The following is a 16,167-nucleotide window of genomic DNA, read 5'->3' as shown; positions in this document are numbered from 1 at the left end:
AGGCAGTTTTTGTTAAAATTTAAAGTTTATTTTTATCTTTATTTATTTAATTTTTTTTATATATTACTAATATTGATAAGAAATTAAAATATTTTTTAAAGAAAGTATCATATTTTTTTAATATTAATTTATTTTATTTAGAAATTTAATATAATTTTTTTAATTTAAAAACTTTATATAATTTATTTTAAATTAAAATTTATTATAAAATGGATTTTAAGTTATAATATAATTTTTATAATAAATTATATTAAAATTTAAATTTATTACAAAATTATATTTTTTAATTTATTTATTATAAAAATTATATTATAATTTTAAATTAAAAAAATTGCATTAAATTTTTAAAATAAAAAAATAATATTACATGTAATTTTAAATAAAAAGCTTGATTATAGCAAAAGTAATTTGCTTTTTTTTCAGTATTTATATTTCTTAGAAATATTCATAATATAAAAAATAAAATCAAAAATCTAAAGAAAAAGATAAAAAAATAAATTTATAATTTTAACAAAACAATATAAAAAATTTGAAATTGCTAAAATTTTTAAAAAAGTATTTATATTTATTTGAAATATTTATATTGAAAATCATTTGGTAAAAATATAATTTTTAGCATGCACTTGAAAAATAAAGTCAAAAAACAGCATGAAAAATTCGAATATTTTATTTAGCATTTGCTCACGAAATGTGTTGAAAGTCGTTAGCAACTAAAATTTCCTCCGCCACATCAAGCGATTTAATATTTTAATAGCAAAAAGTAAATAATTTGTTTAAAAAGCTTGCGCTTTCGCTTAAATCATACATAGTATACCCCTTCTCGGGTGTCGCTGCTCCAAAAAGTAAATATATGTATGTATACATTTTTAGCTTTAAGTTGACATTATAATTTTTAGTGATTTGTAAGTTTAATGTAGCAACAATTTGTTTTGTTTTATATATCTTAGATAAATTAAAAATATTTAATTTGTTAAAATTCATACTTTCCGAGTATACGTACATGCAAATGTACTTATATTTGTATGTTTGCCAGTTTATGTTTTTATGTAATATGCACCTTTAATTTTCTAAAAACAAATTTAAATTAATTAAAAAATTTTGTTCCATAACCTAAATATTTAATAAACGATGAACTTATGCACTAATGAGATAATACAAAAAAGCAATAAATTAAACTGAATGACAAGCGTTATGTGAATATAGTGGAATTGCACAAATTTTATACAACCCAAATGGAGAAGCAATAAAAGCTGATTTTCAAATAGTAAAAATATTGCCAAAAAAGCAACGTTTAAGAACGCCAAGCTGCTGCCGCTCAGCAGACAGTACTGAAAGCGTGTTAAAATGAAATCAAAAATATGCATTTGCTTTGCCAATATGTGGCATACACTCATCCCCCCCCCCAGACACACACGCACATACATGCATATGGTGTGCTGCAAGCAGCTCGAAAATTGTTTTCTTTCAACACACGCGCCAAACGCTTAACGCTTTTGGGCACGATGTAAGCGTGTGCCTATTAGCAAGTTGCTTTTTAATCGAGCGCTTAGACCACAGACCGACCACAAACGAACGAACTCGTGCAACTGAATTCTTTAAATCAATAAATTGTCTTAACACTGCTTTAAAGCAACAAAAACAATTAGCAAAATTTTATTTAAAATAAAAGATATTACAAATTTAACAATTATGTATGTAATTATGTACTTTAAAATTAAAATAACAAAATCACAATCGCCGCTAAAATGACCACAATAAGTGGGCGTGGCAAACGAATTGGTTGTAAACTACGCAATTATGTTTAAAATGTATGTGGCTTTCGTAAAACAAATAATAATGTTAAAAAAAAGAAGTTTCAATTAAATGGATAATATAAAACCGTTAGTAGAGCTTAGCAAGTAAAAGTAAAGAGAAATTGAAACTGGAAAATTGCATAAAAAACATAACACAAAACCAAAATGTACAGCAATCACTCACTGCATACATGCTTATGTAGAGTGGCATTTGGACCTTTAGAATGCTAAGAGAGAAATACGTTGCCAACTTTGTTAAAAAAAATGTTCAAAACTTTGCAATACAACTATGCGTTTACAAAATGAAAACCTTAAACATAACTAACACATAAAAAGTAATTGAATACGGTAATTTAAAAACAGTTACCCATGGCGAACAGTTACGCACAAGTGCTGGTTTCGTCATTTCTTGTTTTTTTTTTTTTAAATAATTTTTTTTGTTTATGTACATATGTAACTACTTGAAATTGTTAGTGAAAATTGTAAGATAACAAACAAAATCTAGATGTGTGAAAAATTTCCTTTTTAAAATTTATGATAACAATCAGTGTTTGTATGTGTATTAAAAACAACTATTATCAAATCCAAAAACTGCTAAAAATAAACACTTAAAACAATTTTATTGATAACAAAAACACAAAAAAAAACTATTATCTAATAAAAGAGATACAAGACAGCGCCAGTATTGGCATTTGTTGCGTGTACTTATGGGCTCACACACCTACAGCATATAAAAGAAATGTATGCTTAACGAGAAATGAGGTTATGTATTACTTGAAGGAATATAATTTTAGCCAACAAGTGTTTTTTAGTTCAGATACCCAAAAAATTGGAAACACACCAAAATTCGAAAGCGCTTAAGCTATAGTTCAAGATTCTTCATAGATTTTTGGGTGATAATATTATGGTTCATATTTATTTTATTATAGAGTAGAAATTAAAAGACGAAATTTTAAGTTACATTGTTACTACAAATGTTGCAGATCTTAATATTAATACTTTTGCTTTCAGTTTAAACTATATTTTTCAAATACAAGCTTTGTGGCTAGGCTAAAATTTTCATTTCTATCGAAATTTTTTGTAACATTCTACTAAAAATTTGGTAGAACTTAATATCAGTACTTCTGCTTTTAATTTCAACTCTATTTTTCAAATACAAACTTTGAGGTTAAATTCAAAATTTTATTTCTATTGCAATTTTAAGTAATTTTAGTAATGTTACTACAAATGTTGAAGATCTTAAGATCACAGCTTTTGCTTTCAGTTTTAACTCTATTTTTCAAATACAAACTTTGAGGTTAGGTTCGAAAAGTAATAACAAATATTTAATTCCATTTTCTTACAATTTTAAGCAACATTCTAAAACCGTCAAAGGAATTGTTAACTATTTCAACGCGGATAGTGGCTCGACAACAAGATTACGCTTGAAAAATGAAAGTTTTTTAATTAAAAAATAAACACATGAGAACATAACTTTAATCTGCAACGTCTTTATTTATTTAATTTATTTTTCTGCTACTACTTTCTATTATCTGTTGCTTTAATTGTCATTTGAACACATAAACTCTGTAGAGAACTAACCTCAAAATTTATCTTTAAAGCAACTTTAACTTTTTCCCCCCTTAAATGCATAATTTTTTAAGTTTATTGTCCACAAAAGCGTCTAAATTACATATATTTGCCTCAAATCTCTACAAAGCTGCAAACCCTGAACCCATTAAATAACCTCAACAGAAAAATCATAAAATTCGAAAGCTCATGCTTATAACTATATAGATCTGTATGTGTGTGGGCACATGGGTGCATGCAACTGCAACCAATTATCAGTGTGAACCTACAAGTTATTTATCTAAACGTACATACATCTACATATATACATACATACATATATAGTTATGTAAGTTAGTAAAGATTGCGAGAGCAAACCTAAATGGTGACAACAACAAATTCTAGTTAATAGGAAACTACTGAACTTAAACTGAGGGTACACACATTTATAAAAACAAAAACAACAACATTAAGAAGAAGAAATAAGCAAAACAAAGCAAAAGTATCGCAACACAAAGGATACGTAACTTAATTCAATTTAAATACGCATCAAATGTAACTGTAATTGTAATTGTATTTAGTAGTAAGTCAATATTTAACGGTGAATGTGTATGTGTAACTCGGCGGCGCGATTATAAAGGAATGCAACAATTTTTTAATTAAAAAAAATTAAAGTAACTTAATTATCTTAAATAAAAATAAAAAACCAATAATAATAATAAATAATGTTTACGCAACACATTACTACTAAAATTAAAGTTAATACAACTAAATAATGTATTTAATAAATTTATAATAATGATATATATATTGTATGTATGTATGTAAAATTTTAAAAAATCTCACAAATATTTTATAAAACAACAACAAAACAAAAACAACTCGAAAACAACAAAAAATCAGAATGAAACAAATAAGCAAGTTTAATATTATCTATTGGTATATTAAGTTAGTCAAAGTATCGTCGGAAATTATAAGTAAAAAATCTAAATATAAAGCAAATTACAAAAATGCAAGTTGGACTTAACTATACATATGTACATATGTATATGTATTGAAAAAATTAAAAATAAAAACAAAAAACACAAAGAAAACGTTTAAAAGCAGCCGAGTAAGCGCAGTAGTCGTGTCTGTTTGTTTGCGTGTGAGCGTGCGCACAAGTCGGCGGTGTGCAAGGCGCAAAGTGCGCACACTCAAACGAACACTACACTCACCCACCTGGCGCATACTGGCGAAATACAAAGTGAAACAACAAAAACAAAGCATGAAAACACACTGTTATCAGGTGTTGACATAAATATTTAATAAAGAAAATTAATAAATTATAAAATATACATTTCGTCGTTTATTTTCCGTGGAATGAAACACTTTAGCACACTACGCACTTGAGTGGTAAGTATGCCTGTGGTAACTAACTGAGTTTTAGCGGCTGCTGTCGTCGTTAATTACTGGTTTGGTTCAGAATGGATAGGAATTTATATGCAGGGTTAAAGTCTCGGAAATATTCCTTAAGAAGTATCAGGAGATTTTTTTATAGTCCCCGTTAGGCTGGTAAGGTTCAGATATGTAAGGATAAAGGCCCTTGGATCCATGCTTCCAAATAGTGATCACATCGCTTCAATAGCACCTAGAAGTATATTGGAATTGATCAATTTGCTGGGGCCAGGTTAGTCGTTGTGACTTGGGAGAGGGCGCACAATAGGTCACGGTGCAAGCCTCATTTACTTATTTAATCTAAACTAATGTAAGTTGTTATCGAGGTCATCCAACGGTGCGCTCTGGAAACGTGCGGTTTCGACGTGGTCGGACCATAGGTGGAGGTGTGTCAGATGTCTAGCGTTAGCTGGCCATGCAAAGAGGTTATAATCATGCGGGAATTCGTTGCATGCTGGACATATGTATACCGGTATTTGGTATGTCGGAGGCGATTCTGGATAAGTGGGAGTTTAACGTGCTAGAGTATCCAGAACGTAGCTGCGCAAGGGTCACAAGTAACAATTCGTTCTCTTTTTCTCTAGTTAACTTTCCTAAACAACTTATTAAAGGTAGTATGTTACTTGTATAATTATATTTGTATAAATACTTGCAAAAATACTTTTTATTTGTGGAATATTTGTATCATCCTTTAATGGTGTACTCGATTGAGTAGGGAGAGATTATAGCATAAATGGAAAGTACATAAAACATATAAGTTTTATTCTCAATTATTTTACTGATAACTCCTAATAGTAGGCTACGATTTTTTTTATTAATTAAAATTTTTTATATATTAGAGAAATATTCTAGAGTCTTAAATCATTCTAAGCTCATGAAACTCGAACAGCTAAGATTTTTGAGTTACCTCTAAATGTTCAAAAATTCATATTTCCCATAATTCCAATATTATTTTTATTTCCTCGCTATTCATTAACGGGTTTTATGCAGTTGCAAGTAAAAAAAACAACCTGTGTTTTGAGAACTTTTTTGAATTGTTTACAAAATTTAATACACTTTCATAACCGGCGGTTCATTTTGAAAATTTTGTATTTCTTTGATGCTGTCGCCCACCGCCAGGAGGACCCACGACTGTCGGGTCTAAGGAACCGGAGCGGACCCAAATCTTTATCCAGCCAAGCACTGTCAACTGTCAACATAAACAAAAACAAAATTATGATTATTCTTTATACATAATATATACATAAGTACAGCTAAAGATCGTAGTAATAGCCAAAGTTTTAATTTTTGACAAAATGACGGCTTCCTAAAAACATTAACACTTTAGAGTGGCTTACAAAATCGAAATTATATAAAATCTTATTCCATCGACCATTATCTAATATCATTACTAGAATATATACATATAAGAAGATCGTGTGAAAATTTCAATATGATCACTCCGGGTGTTTCGGAACAATTATCCTCACTACACTATAATAAATTGCCCTCAGTAAAACTAGCCCCTCCCTAGTTGTGGGGCATTTAACAGGCCGTTGTCCTATTGGCGTACATGCTATAAGATTGGGATGCTTACCAGACGCCGTCTGCAGAAGCTGTTTGGAAGAAGATGCGGTAGAAACAACTCAGCAATTCCTTCTTGACTTGGGAGCGCATACCTTCAGACACCCCACCGAACTGGCGGGTGTTGAAATTAAGCGCGTTTGCTAATTTGTACTGGCTAACAAGCGTTTTGCCAAAAATGAGTTCTTTTTTTTCAATGGTTTCACAAAGAACTACATTTATCAGTCCACGTGCGATCTTTGATCAGCCATCTAACCTAACCTAGCACTATGATAAAAAATTCTTACAAAAACGATCATCTCTCCAAAACTATTCGTCGGATCAACTTCAAACATTCGAAATTAAAAAAAAAAACAAGTGAGGAAGGTGCAACCGAACATTTTATACTCTTGCAAATTACAAGAATCAAAGCCAAGGACTTTAAACTGTAAAACGTCAACCGGAGGATCGAAATCCAAGCAATTCTATATATACATATACTATATATAACTCTTAAACTGACAGACACATAAGATTTGTTAGAAAAAAGGAAACCATTATGTATATGTATGTAGTATATGACAGTTGGGGTAGTATCGACCAGATTTTATCTATTTTTCACAATAACATGTCACATACTAAAAAACTAATCATATAGAGTAAAGTCAGTCGGATGATCGAAAATCCTGATATTACCTATATATATACATATATGTACATATATATGTATGTATATTAGGGTGATTCAAAAAAAATTTTTTTTTTTTTCAATTGTACTCATAAAAATAGGTTCCTAGACACCTCTAAGAGCCTCTCAAATATGAGTTTTTAATTGTAACGGGAAGGTCCTCCGCCTAACGGTTTTCTATTTTTTTCTTATTATCAGATAGAAAAATTTATATCTCTTGCTTTCCAACTACTTGAAAAAATATCTTGTTCATTAGGTTTTGTGGGAAATTGAATGCTCTAAAATATGGTCTCTTATGATTTTTTCGTAAACCCAACCGTTTAAAAGATATTAACAGTTAAAGTTTGATTATTTTTTGGGAACATTTTTTTATTTCTTATGAATTTTATATCTCAATGAAAAAAAATTATTATGAATAGATTTTTGGAGAGGTTTTCTTAGAGGTGTCTAGGAGCCTATTTTTCAGAGTACCAAACGAAAAAAAAAAAAATTTATTTGATCCACCCTAATATGCATTGATGTTTGACGATGAATATCTCGAAAACGCTTAGCTTAATCGAAAAATCATAGTAGACCATTTTTATAGAGCAGTAAATTTCCTACAAAACTATGTGTTTCATCATTCATAATAATTTTTTTTCATTGAGTTATAAAATTAATAAGAAAAAAAGAATTTTTCCAAAAATAGTCAAATTTCAACCGTTAATATCTTTTAAACGGTTGGGTTTACGAAAAAATCATAAGAGACCATATTTTAGAGCATTCAATTTCCTACAAAACCTAATTAACAAAATATTTTTTTTTCAAGTAGTTGGAAGCGAGATATAAATTTTTCTATCTGATAATAAGAAAAAATAGAAAACCGTTAGGCGGAGGACCTTCCCGTTACAATTAAAAACTCATATTTGGAGAGGCTTTCTTAGAGGTGTTTGGGAAACTATTTTTGCGAGTACCTATTGAAAAAAAAAAAAAATTTTTTTTTGAATCACCCTAATGTATATATAGAGGGATAAGTCAACCTTTCGCTTTTTTTATTGAGATAACTCACATATTGGCCGATATATGCGGTACAAAATCACCTGAAAGTTCGAAAATCTTTATATTAAGTACATACATACATACATATATGGGGCGAAGAGAAGTATTAGTCCGATTTATATATTAATTTTTTACATACAGTAATGCCATTTAAGGGAAGGATTATCTCTTAATTTCAGTTACATTCAAGTATATCACACATTGATCGACATTTTCGATCAAAATTCAACTATAGGTACCGTGATATAAATATTCGGTACCAAGGGGCTTAAACAGTTTTTGTTGGATTTGAACAATTTTTGATAAGGTGACATACACTAAAGGCACTATTCGTGGAAATTTTAATCCCGTTATACTAATTGCTTCTTGATTCGTGTACTGCAAAGTGAAATAATCAATTGGAATTTAAAATGGTGCTACATGGGAAGTAGGCGTGGTAATTGTCCGATTTCGGTAATTTTACAACGTCACATAGAAATATGAAAAAAATACCAGATACCAAATTTTTTCGAAATCGGTCAGTCGGGTCCCGAGATATGGGATTTCACCAAAAAGTAGACGGTGCCACGCCTAGTGTCCAATTTTTACCCCAATCCCTATAAAACCTTGTCATACCATCTCGACAGCAAATTTTTGAGTCTCTGGCGCATTTAGTTATTGCTTTATCGCGCTTTTAGTCGTTTTGAACAGTACCGTTATATGGGGAGTGAACGGGATTTTCATCCGGCTTAGTCCATTTTCACACTGTAAGTAGACTTCTTGTAAAATTCGTGTTGAGCGAATACAATTGTTGTGCCTTTAGTGGTGTACATTAAACTTATTAGAGGGCGGGGCCACGTCCACTTATTCAAAATTTTTTTCCCCACAGGTGCTCCTGGCCACTGCGATCTCTTGTGCCAAATATGAGTTTTATATCTTTATTTGGTGCTTAGTTATGGCACTTTATATGTTTTCGGTTAAAGGCGATTTGTGGGCGCTACGAACTCGAACTTTTTTTGTACCAAGGAACCTACTAATTACCAATAAGTAAGTATTATTTGTATTCTGCTTAGAGTTCATTAATGTCCTTACATTCTTCGACAACTCAATCTAATTCGCAAGGACCTGTGAATCTTCCAAAGTGCAAGCCCTTATATGTAGAAAACCACTTGTCAATTATTTTAAGCCCACCAACGTGATACTAAGCGATAATTCTTCAGCTTTTTCAACACTGAAATTTGCTAACCTCAATTTTCCTCCTTTTCGTTTACATATAAATATGTATTTGGTAAATATTAAACACTTTTCAGTTTTTAATAAGACAATTTTATTGTTTTCTATTTATGATTAAGTAATAAAAATATTTAAAGAAACGCAAAAGCACATAATTATAAACATACAAACATATACTTGCTATAAACCGTTATTTGTGCCTGCTTGAAGACTACAAAAACTAACAACCTTTTAGTTGACAGACATTTTTTTAATATTTTAAATAAAATTTTTATTTTTATTTATTTGAAATAAAATAAAATTAATATTTTTATTTATTTAACATTTTTTAATAAAATTTTTATTTTTAATTTTTTTTATTTAAAATAATTTTTTTTAATAAATTTTTTTAATTTAAATATTTTTAATAATTTAAAATAATTTTTTTTAAATAAAATATTAATTTTAAATAAAAATAATTTTTGTTAATAATTAATTTAGATTGCTATATAAGCAAATGCCAATTACATATAACTGAGATTCTTTTAAACAAAGTACAAAAACAATTTTCAATGAGCCATGAAGTAGAAAATTAGACCAAGCACATAGTAGAGCGGCATTGAAGAAAATTTTAAAGAAATAATATAAATACAATAAATGTGTATGTGTGAATAAGTGTTAGACATGATCAGAAACGGCGATTCCACTACGATTAAAGTTACTTTCTGTTTTTTTTTTTTTGTAAAATATGCGTCGTTCCACTATGTACCTAGCCATAAGTAAGGTTAGCTACGATTATTTTTACATTATGTATTTCTTTACATATTTTTTAATTTTATAAAAGAAAGCAAATTTTTGCATTGTATATTAAAAGTATTACTGGAGTTGTTGGTATGTTTGAGGTTATGTGGCAGTTTCTCTTCAAGTTTTACTTTTTCAAAACACTGCTAAAGAATTATTGATTTAAATATGAAAAAAAATCTTAAGAACCAGACATACATATACGAAGAAATAATATTTTTTCAAGTGTTTAGTAAAATAATAATATTGAAATGTTTAGCGAAATAATATTTGCTTTTAAATAATAATAAGTATATTGCTAATAAATATTTTTGCCGAAATGAAATGCTTTACCTCTATTGCTGGCCTGCTTACTTTCTGAATATTTAAAATACACAAATTTTTCTTGTTTACTTATGTTATTTTTAATTTTTCTGGCTTTTGAGTTGCGTCAGTAAGTATTTACGTTTTAGCTTTATAATGTTTGCACATAAATACATACATATATCTATAGCGCAATTGAGCAAATATTTAAGTTGTCTACTACTATATTTTCTGTTATACCGTTTTTTTTTGTACTTGTTGAAATTGTTTGATGTTGTTCATGTTGGTGATTATGCCACGTTACTCTACTCTATTTCTTATGATATTTAGGCCAGATAAGATTTACATGCATAGTGAATTGTAGATTTTTGGTTTTTTAGGTTGCGATTTTTCTAATATAAAAATTTAAAATCAAATTCTTAATCCCAACAGCTTGGTTTAAAAACTAAATTTTCAGTTTTAAGGTCGGATTTTGTTTAGAAAATTTAAATCTAGGTTTTTTTGAATTTTTTGGGATTGCAATTTACTCTCTTTTCAATCCTGTGTTAAGAATTATAAAGTTAAAAATTATTTTTATTAAGATTTTTTGGACTATTTATATTAATTTTAGTATTAAATTACAGTATAATTTACCGTTATTTATTAAAACTTCAATACGAAGAAGTTGGATAATTTAAAATTTTCTATGAAAAAAAATAATATCAACTTGAATATTTTTGCAACTAGAATATTTAAAATACTTAAAAATTACAAAAAATAGTTTATTTAATTTAAAATTGGGTCAATTCTGTTGTAGGGCTCGATTTATTAGACAGCGAATGCGCATGCAACTTACGTATGTGGCGGCGCCACCTTATTGCTGCTTGAATATACAACAATAATGCGCGCGCATTGTCTAAGAAAACGAGTCTATAGCGCGAGTCACGTGGGCTTTTATATATGTATGTATTGTACATACAGAAATTTTTAACCGTATTTAATATTGAAATACCCTTTTATTTACTGCAAGTGCGATAAAAATATGTTAATAACAATTATATTATCTCTTATCCGTTGAGTTTTGGTTCTAGGCGTGCATAGTGCACTTTTTACAATTATTTTTTACCCATTACATTATAGATGTATAGACTGAATCTTTTTTACGTTGAAATAAAATTTCAAAACAAGTTTTGGCATATCTCAGTACCAAAAAAAAAAATCGGAACTGAGGCTAAAAATGCGCTCCGAATACAAGAAAGAAATAAATTTGTTAAAAATTACGCTAATTTTGCACGTATGAGGAAGAGAAGCCGTTTTATAAAACTTTTTTTATTTTTTAAAGCCGCACATTTATAGACAAACAATTACTTATTTCGCGAAATTGGAATCATCATTAAAATCAGCTATACCATTTTTAACTATGAACAATCTGTATAACGCCTGAATGTAATTAAAAAATATAAATTTTTTTTCCGAAACGTTATCAAACTGTGATTTTGGGTATTTTCCCAAGTTATTAAAAAAAAAAACTTAAAAAACTTTCTCTCACGGCGAGTGCGGCGAGCGTAGATGCATATTTTGCGGTCTGTGACAATCTGGTTCTAATATAAGAGCAACGCTTCTCTTTTGGTATTCTTCTAATTATTTAATTATTTCATAATTAAGAACTAACGGAGATCGTGCGCATTTTCTTCGCTAGTCGTTCACATTTTTTTCAGTTAGTTCACTTTATAAATTATTTAAAAATAGTAATAAATAATATCGTTGGCATACAAGCATACATTTATATAAATATGTAAAGTAGTTGTTATGCGACAAATTTGATTGCATGCTAGTGTTGTATAAGTAATGGTTGTTGTAAATATTTACAATGCGAGTTGTGTCAACTCATTTCGATTCGCTTTAAAATAGTCATGGTTACGTACAAACGTTTCACATACACACACACATGCACGCACGCGTACCCACATGCAAGCAACAGCACGAACTTAATGATTCCGCAAGGGCACCAAATGTGCCTCGGAATTGATTACCCATTTATCTAAATCGATCTCTTTGCGATTATCGCTAAATAATAGATAGAAATACTTAAGCGTTTCACCCAACCAAAAGCTCTCCATCATATCACGCAGTCTTGTATTGAATATATGCTTCACATTGCCAATGGACGTGTAACCGTAGGCCACTTTGGTGTGCTTCTCAAATGCTTGGAATATATTCCAGCCCATATCCTGGTAGGTGCGATTGCCGGTTAAGGCATAGAAATAATATAAACTTTCTACGAATTCGGGACGTAGTAGATTGTGCGCATCATTGGGTTTCACGTAAATCTCCTGCTCTTCATTGGTGGTGAGCGCGAAGTAGGATATTTCGGGCGCCAGCTGAGTCGGCTGACGCATGTACGTTTGATAGCAGGTTTCGAGCAGATCACGTGCGAGCAACAAATGTGAGGTGGGCATGCCGAATTTGTGGCCCAGCAACAGTGTGCCGGGCAGATAGCACGTGAGATGATCCATTTTAGGCTTGAAATCTTTGCCATTAATCAATTCGCCAATGTAGACGTGCTGCTCTTTGGGCGTACGACGCAACAGCTTCGTGAGCACACCGTCAATGGCGCGCATATAGTCCACAATGAGGCTGTGTGGAGGCGGAAAAGTGAATTAGGCGAACTTTTATATAAAAACTGTAGAAAAATAATGGAAATACTTACAAATCGTCGGTTTTCCGCCCGGTCTGTAGCCACTGCTTTAGCAGATACTCATAATAGGAGTCACCACGTGCGCCCAGTGAGATTGTGGCGTAATTTCTGAATGTGCCGGTGTTGGCATTTATAAATATCGGCACAAGACCGTTAGTTTTCTCCAAAGCATGCACTTTCTTATTAACTGCATGCGTTACCTGTTAGCAATAAAAGAAAAAGCGAGTTTGAGGCTTTGTACAGCTTATGTTATGTCAAAAACTTACTTTTTCGTAAATCGATATGTTAGTCGAACGACTGAGATCGCGGAATTCCAATTGTATTGTGCTAACCTCGCTAGTTGAACTGTCCGGCGACCATTTGGGTGAATGCGCTGACATTGAGGCAAGATTTACATCCGAATATGGTATGCCCGAGGGGGAGAGGAAGCATGGCAGCATGCGATTGCCCAATTCGATCTTTTATAAAATAACAAATATATTTAGATAATTATGTTTAAATCTGAAATACACTACAACAACAACGCACCGACTTGCTCAGAAACATTTTATCGCCGCTCAGATGATAAGCCGAGAGCAAACCACCCAAGACACGTATTGTCACCTCGAAGAGATTCACATCACGATTGATATCAAATGTCAAGAAATTGCTGACCCACTCGCGACCCTCATTGAATTCTGTTGATATAGAAGAATGTTTACAAAATATTTAAATACTATATATAAAAAATTTAACTTACCATCCTCCAAACCCATTATGTACATGGTGTCCAATGAGTCCACAATGGTCAAACCCAAACCGAACCAATCGTGTGAGCTCTGCGACAACGGTTTTAGATTGTCATGACCCCAAGCGTATTTTTTATAGCCATTCCATGAATGCCTAAAAGCGGCTACAACGGCAGTTTGCCGTTCATTTGTTGCACCATGGAAATGCTGTTTTTGCGCTACCAACTTAGCATCCATATTATTGATATAATCTGTAATTAAAATATTGTTGGTGCCTGGCACCACCCGCGGGTTTACTACCGCTGCTTCCAAAGCCACACGATCATCGTCATCACCACCGCCAGATTGTGCTTCAACGGCGGGTTCGTCAATACGATTGTCATTATTTTCTTGTATGCTTATTTTGTTAGGAAATTCGACTAAAGGACCTTGTAATAAGCTCTCCTTCGGACCTTCTCCCGCATGTTGCAGGTTATCGTCGCTTTTCTTATTGAGGTTGGGTGTGTCGATCACCTTTACCTGGAAAATGAAAATATGGTAAAATATTTTTATAAATTTTAAGGAACCAATATATCGGAACACTATACGATTTAGAAAATTTCCTCTTATATTGTAGCGTGGACTTGGGCAAAAATACATGCCGAATTTCTTGAAGATATCTAGACAAATAAAAACTCTTTCACACAAGAACTTAATTTTGATCTATCAGTTTGTATTCCGACAAATGAACAGCTTCTTAGAGAGAAAAGCACGTGAACCAAATTTGAGAGCGATTACTCAAAATCTGATGGACTAGCTCGCATATATTCAGACAGACGGACATAGTCAGCTCACCGAGCTGATCATTTATTTACATATATAACATACTTTATAGAATCTCTATCCTTATATTATAGGTGTTACAAACTTCGTTGCAAACTTATTATGTTACCCTCTTTCAGATTATAAAAAAAAAATATCCAATTGACATAACAAATCATTTGTACATATTTGATTGCTACCGATTTACCTTGCCACAATTCATTTTATCACAAGGCAAATAAACAATTTTTTAAACGCTCCCGAAGGCCTGTCTATTGTCTACATATGTGTACATATGTTTACGAACATGTGTGAACATGTGTGCATATTTGTATTTATTCAACAATTGTTAAAACCCATTTCATTGGCTTGTCTATTATTTAGAGTGGTTATATTGATAAGATAAGGTTTATAGGGGCCTGCAGATACAACTCGTACTAGCATACGCCCACTAATTTTGTTTATTTACTTGTAGATATACTCACGTCCTTAAATACCGGCGCATTGTCATTTGTGAATGACAGCGGTGGTGGTCCAATATTCGGCAACGGTTTTTTCAGATTATTAAGATTTCCCGCATCCAGCGCGTTCATACCGTTGCTTAGCCCATTTTGCACTAAGCTTTCACTGTTTGCCACTTCGCGATTTTCGCGAAATAAGAAAGCTCCGCCGTTGTTGCCAATTACTCTGTTATGCTCCGCATCGATTTGGTCATTGTATAATACTAAGACCAAAGTTAAGCATAGCGCCAGCACTGCTAAAATGATAAGGTTGCGCTGGCATCGGGGCAATTGATTCCAAGACTGCAACGCAATAAAAAGAATAATACTCTGTCTTTAGTTGCAAAATTTCGGTTAATGCATTAGGCATATATGTATTTATATAGGGGTACGTACCCGTCGCAAACTACGTCGTTGTGGTTGTTTCGTAGTGAGACTGTCTTCTTCCGTGTCGTTCACACCGACACCGGACAATGTTACCGAAATGTGATCACCTTTATCCATTGCTACACAGAGGTGTTAATAGGACCAATGCCGCACACAATTGCTTTCCGACGCAGCTACTCGTCGTACCTTTACTGTTCCAAAAATAAGTACACCACTTCGCTTTTGCCTGAGTACAAAATCGATTTTATACCTTTTAATTTAGTGGAACAGCACCAACAACAACATATTGACAGCGTCTAAGTAGTCTGCTTAAAATATTAATGATATCTTTAATGCTGACTAACTTATCTGCAAAGAATTCGATAGTAAATGCAAGTAGAATCTTTAACAGCAGGAAATTTATCTAGTTCCATAACCACACGTAAACAATTTCCAAACACAAACCTTTTCATTGCAACCAATTTTGACGACTGCTTTTTTAATTTTTTCTGCCTTTACAAATTTGCTTTGCTACAGGGTTGCATGTTGTACGAAGTAAGTGTGTCAAACAAAGACTTATTTGAAAAGTGTAGAAAATAAGTACTATTTATGTACATAACACACATTTAAGTACACAAGCATATAATATTTACATACAGTTATAAAATTATTTGAAATGGAAAGCAAATATCATATTATGTGAAATTTTGCTGGAAATTTCAAACAAACCATACACGAAAATACTAAAAATCTGTTA

General features: G+C 31.4%; 1 protein-coding gene across 2 annotated transcripts; it reads right to left on the bottom strand.

Annotated features, from left to right (window-relative positions):
* Window positions 1-11,852: 11,852 nt before the first annotated feature.
* On the bottom strand, window positions 11,853-15,962 carry LOC120776843 (endoplasmic reticulum mannosyl-oligosaccharide 1,2-alpha-mannosidase). Of its 2 annotated transcripts, none has more exons than XM_040107872.1 (8): window positions 15,876-15,962; window positions 15,441-15,779; window positions 15,030-15,347; window positions 13,755-14,262; window positions 13,544-13,692; window positions 13,282-13,473; window positions 13,028-13,215; window positions 11,853-12,954 (listed from the first exon to the last, which is right to left on the bottom strand). In XM_040107872.1, exons 2-8 carry the CDS (start codon window positions 15,546-15,548, stop codon window positions 12,306-12,308), a joined length of 2,112 nt encoding a protein of 703 aa, XP_039963806.1. In that variant the 5' UTR covers window positions 15,549-15,779; window positions 15,876-15,962; the 3' UTR covers window positions 11,853-12,305. The 2 variants fall into 2 exon arrangements, with proteins under 2 accessions (XP_039963806.1, XP_039963816.1); XM_040107882.1 differs by lacking the exon at window positions 15,876-15,962 and having other exon boundaries at window positions 15,441-15,622; window positions 15,682-15,851.
* Window positions 15,963-16,167: the final 205 nt, after the last annotated feature.

The sequence above is a fragment of the Bactrocera tryoni genome, chromosome 1 (genome assembly GCF_016617805.1).
Source record: "Bactrocera tryoni isolate S06 chromosome 1, CSIRO_BtryS06_freeze2, whole genome shotgun sequence".
Classification (NCBI taxonomy): Eukaryota; Metazoa; Arthropoda; class Insecta; order Diptera; family Tephritidae; genus Bactrocera; species Bactrocera tryoni.
Note: the sequence above shows the minus strand (reverse complement) of the source record. Positions and strands in the feature narration are given on the sequence as shown.

Bases quoted from the DNA above. Each gene is read 5' to 3' on its own strand.
- LOC120776843 (XM_040107872.1), bottom strand. From the start codon at position 15,548: ATGGATAAAGGTGATCACATTTCGGTAACATTGTCCGGTGTCGGTGTG. The intron at 13,693-13,754 runs GTAAGTTAAATT...CTATATCAACAG, and splicing joins CATAATGGGTTTGGAGGATG to AATTCAATGAGGGTCGCGAG. The intron at 12,955-13,027 runs GTAAGTATTTCC...GCCTCCACACAG, and splicing joins GGGCGGAAAACCGACGATTT to CCTCATTGTGGACTATATGC.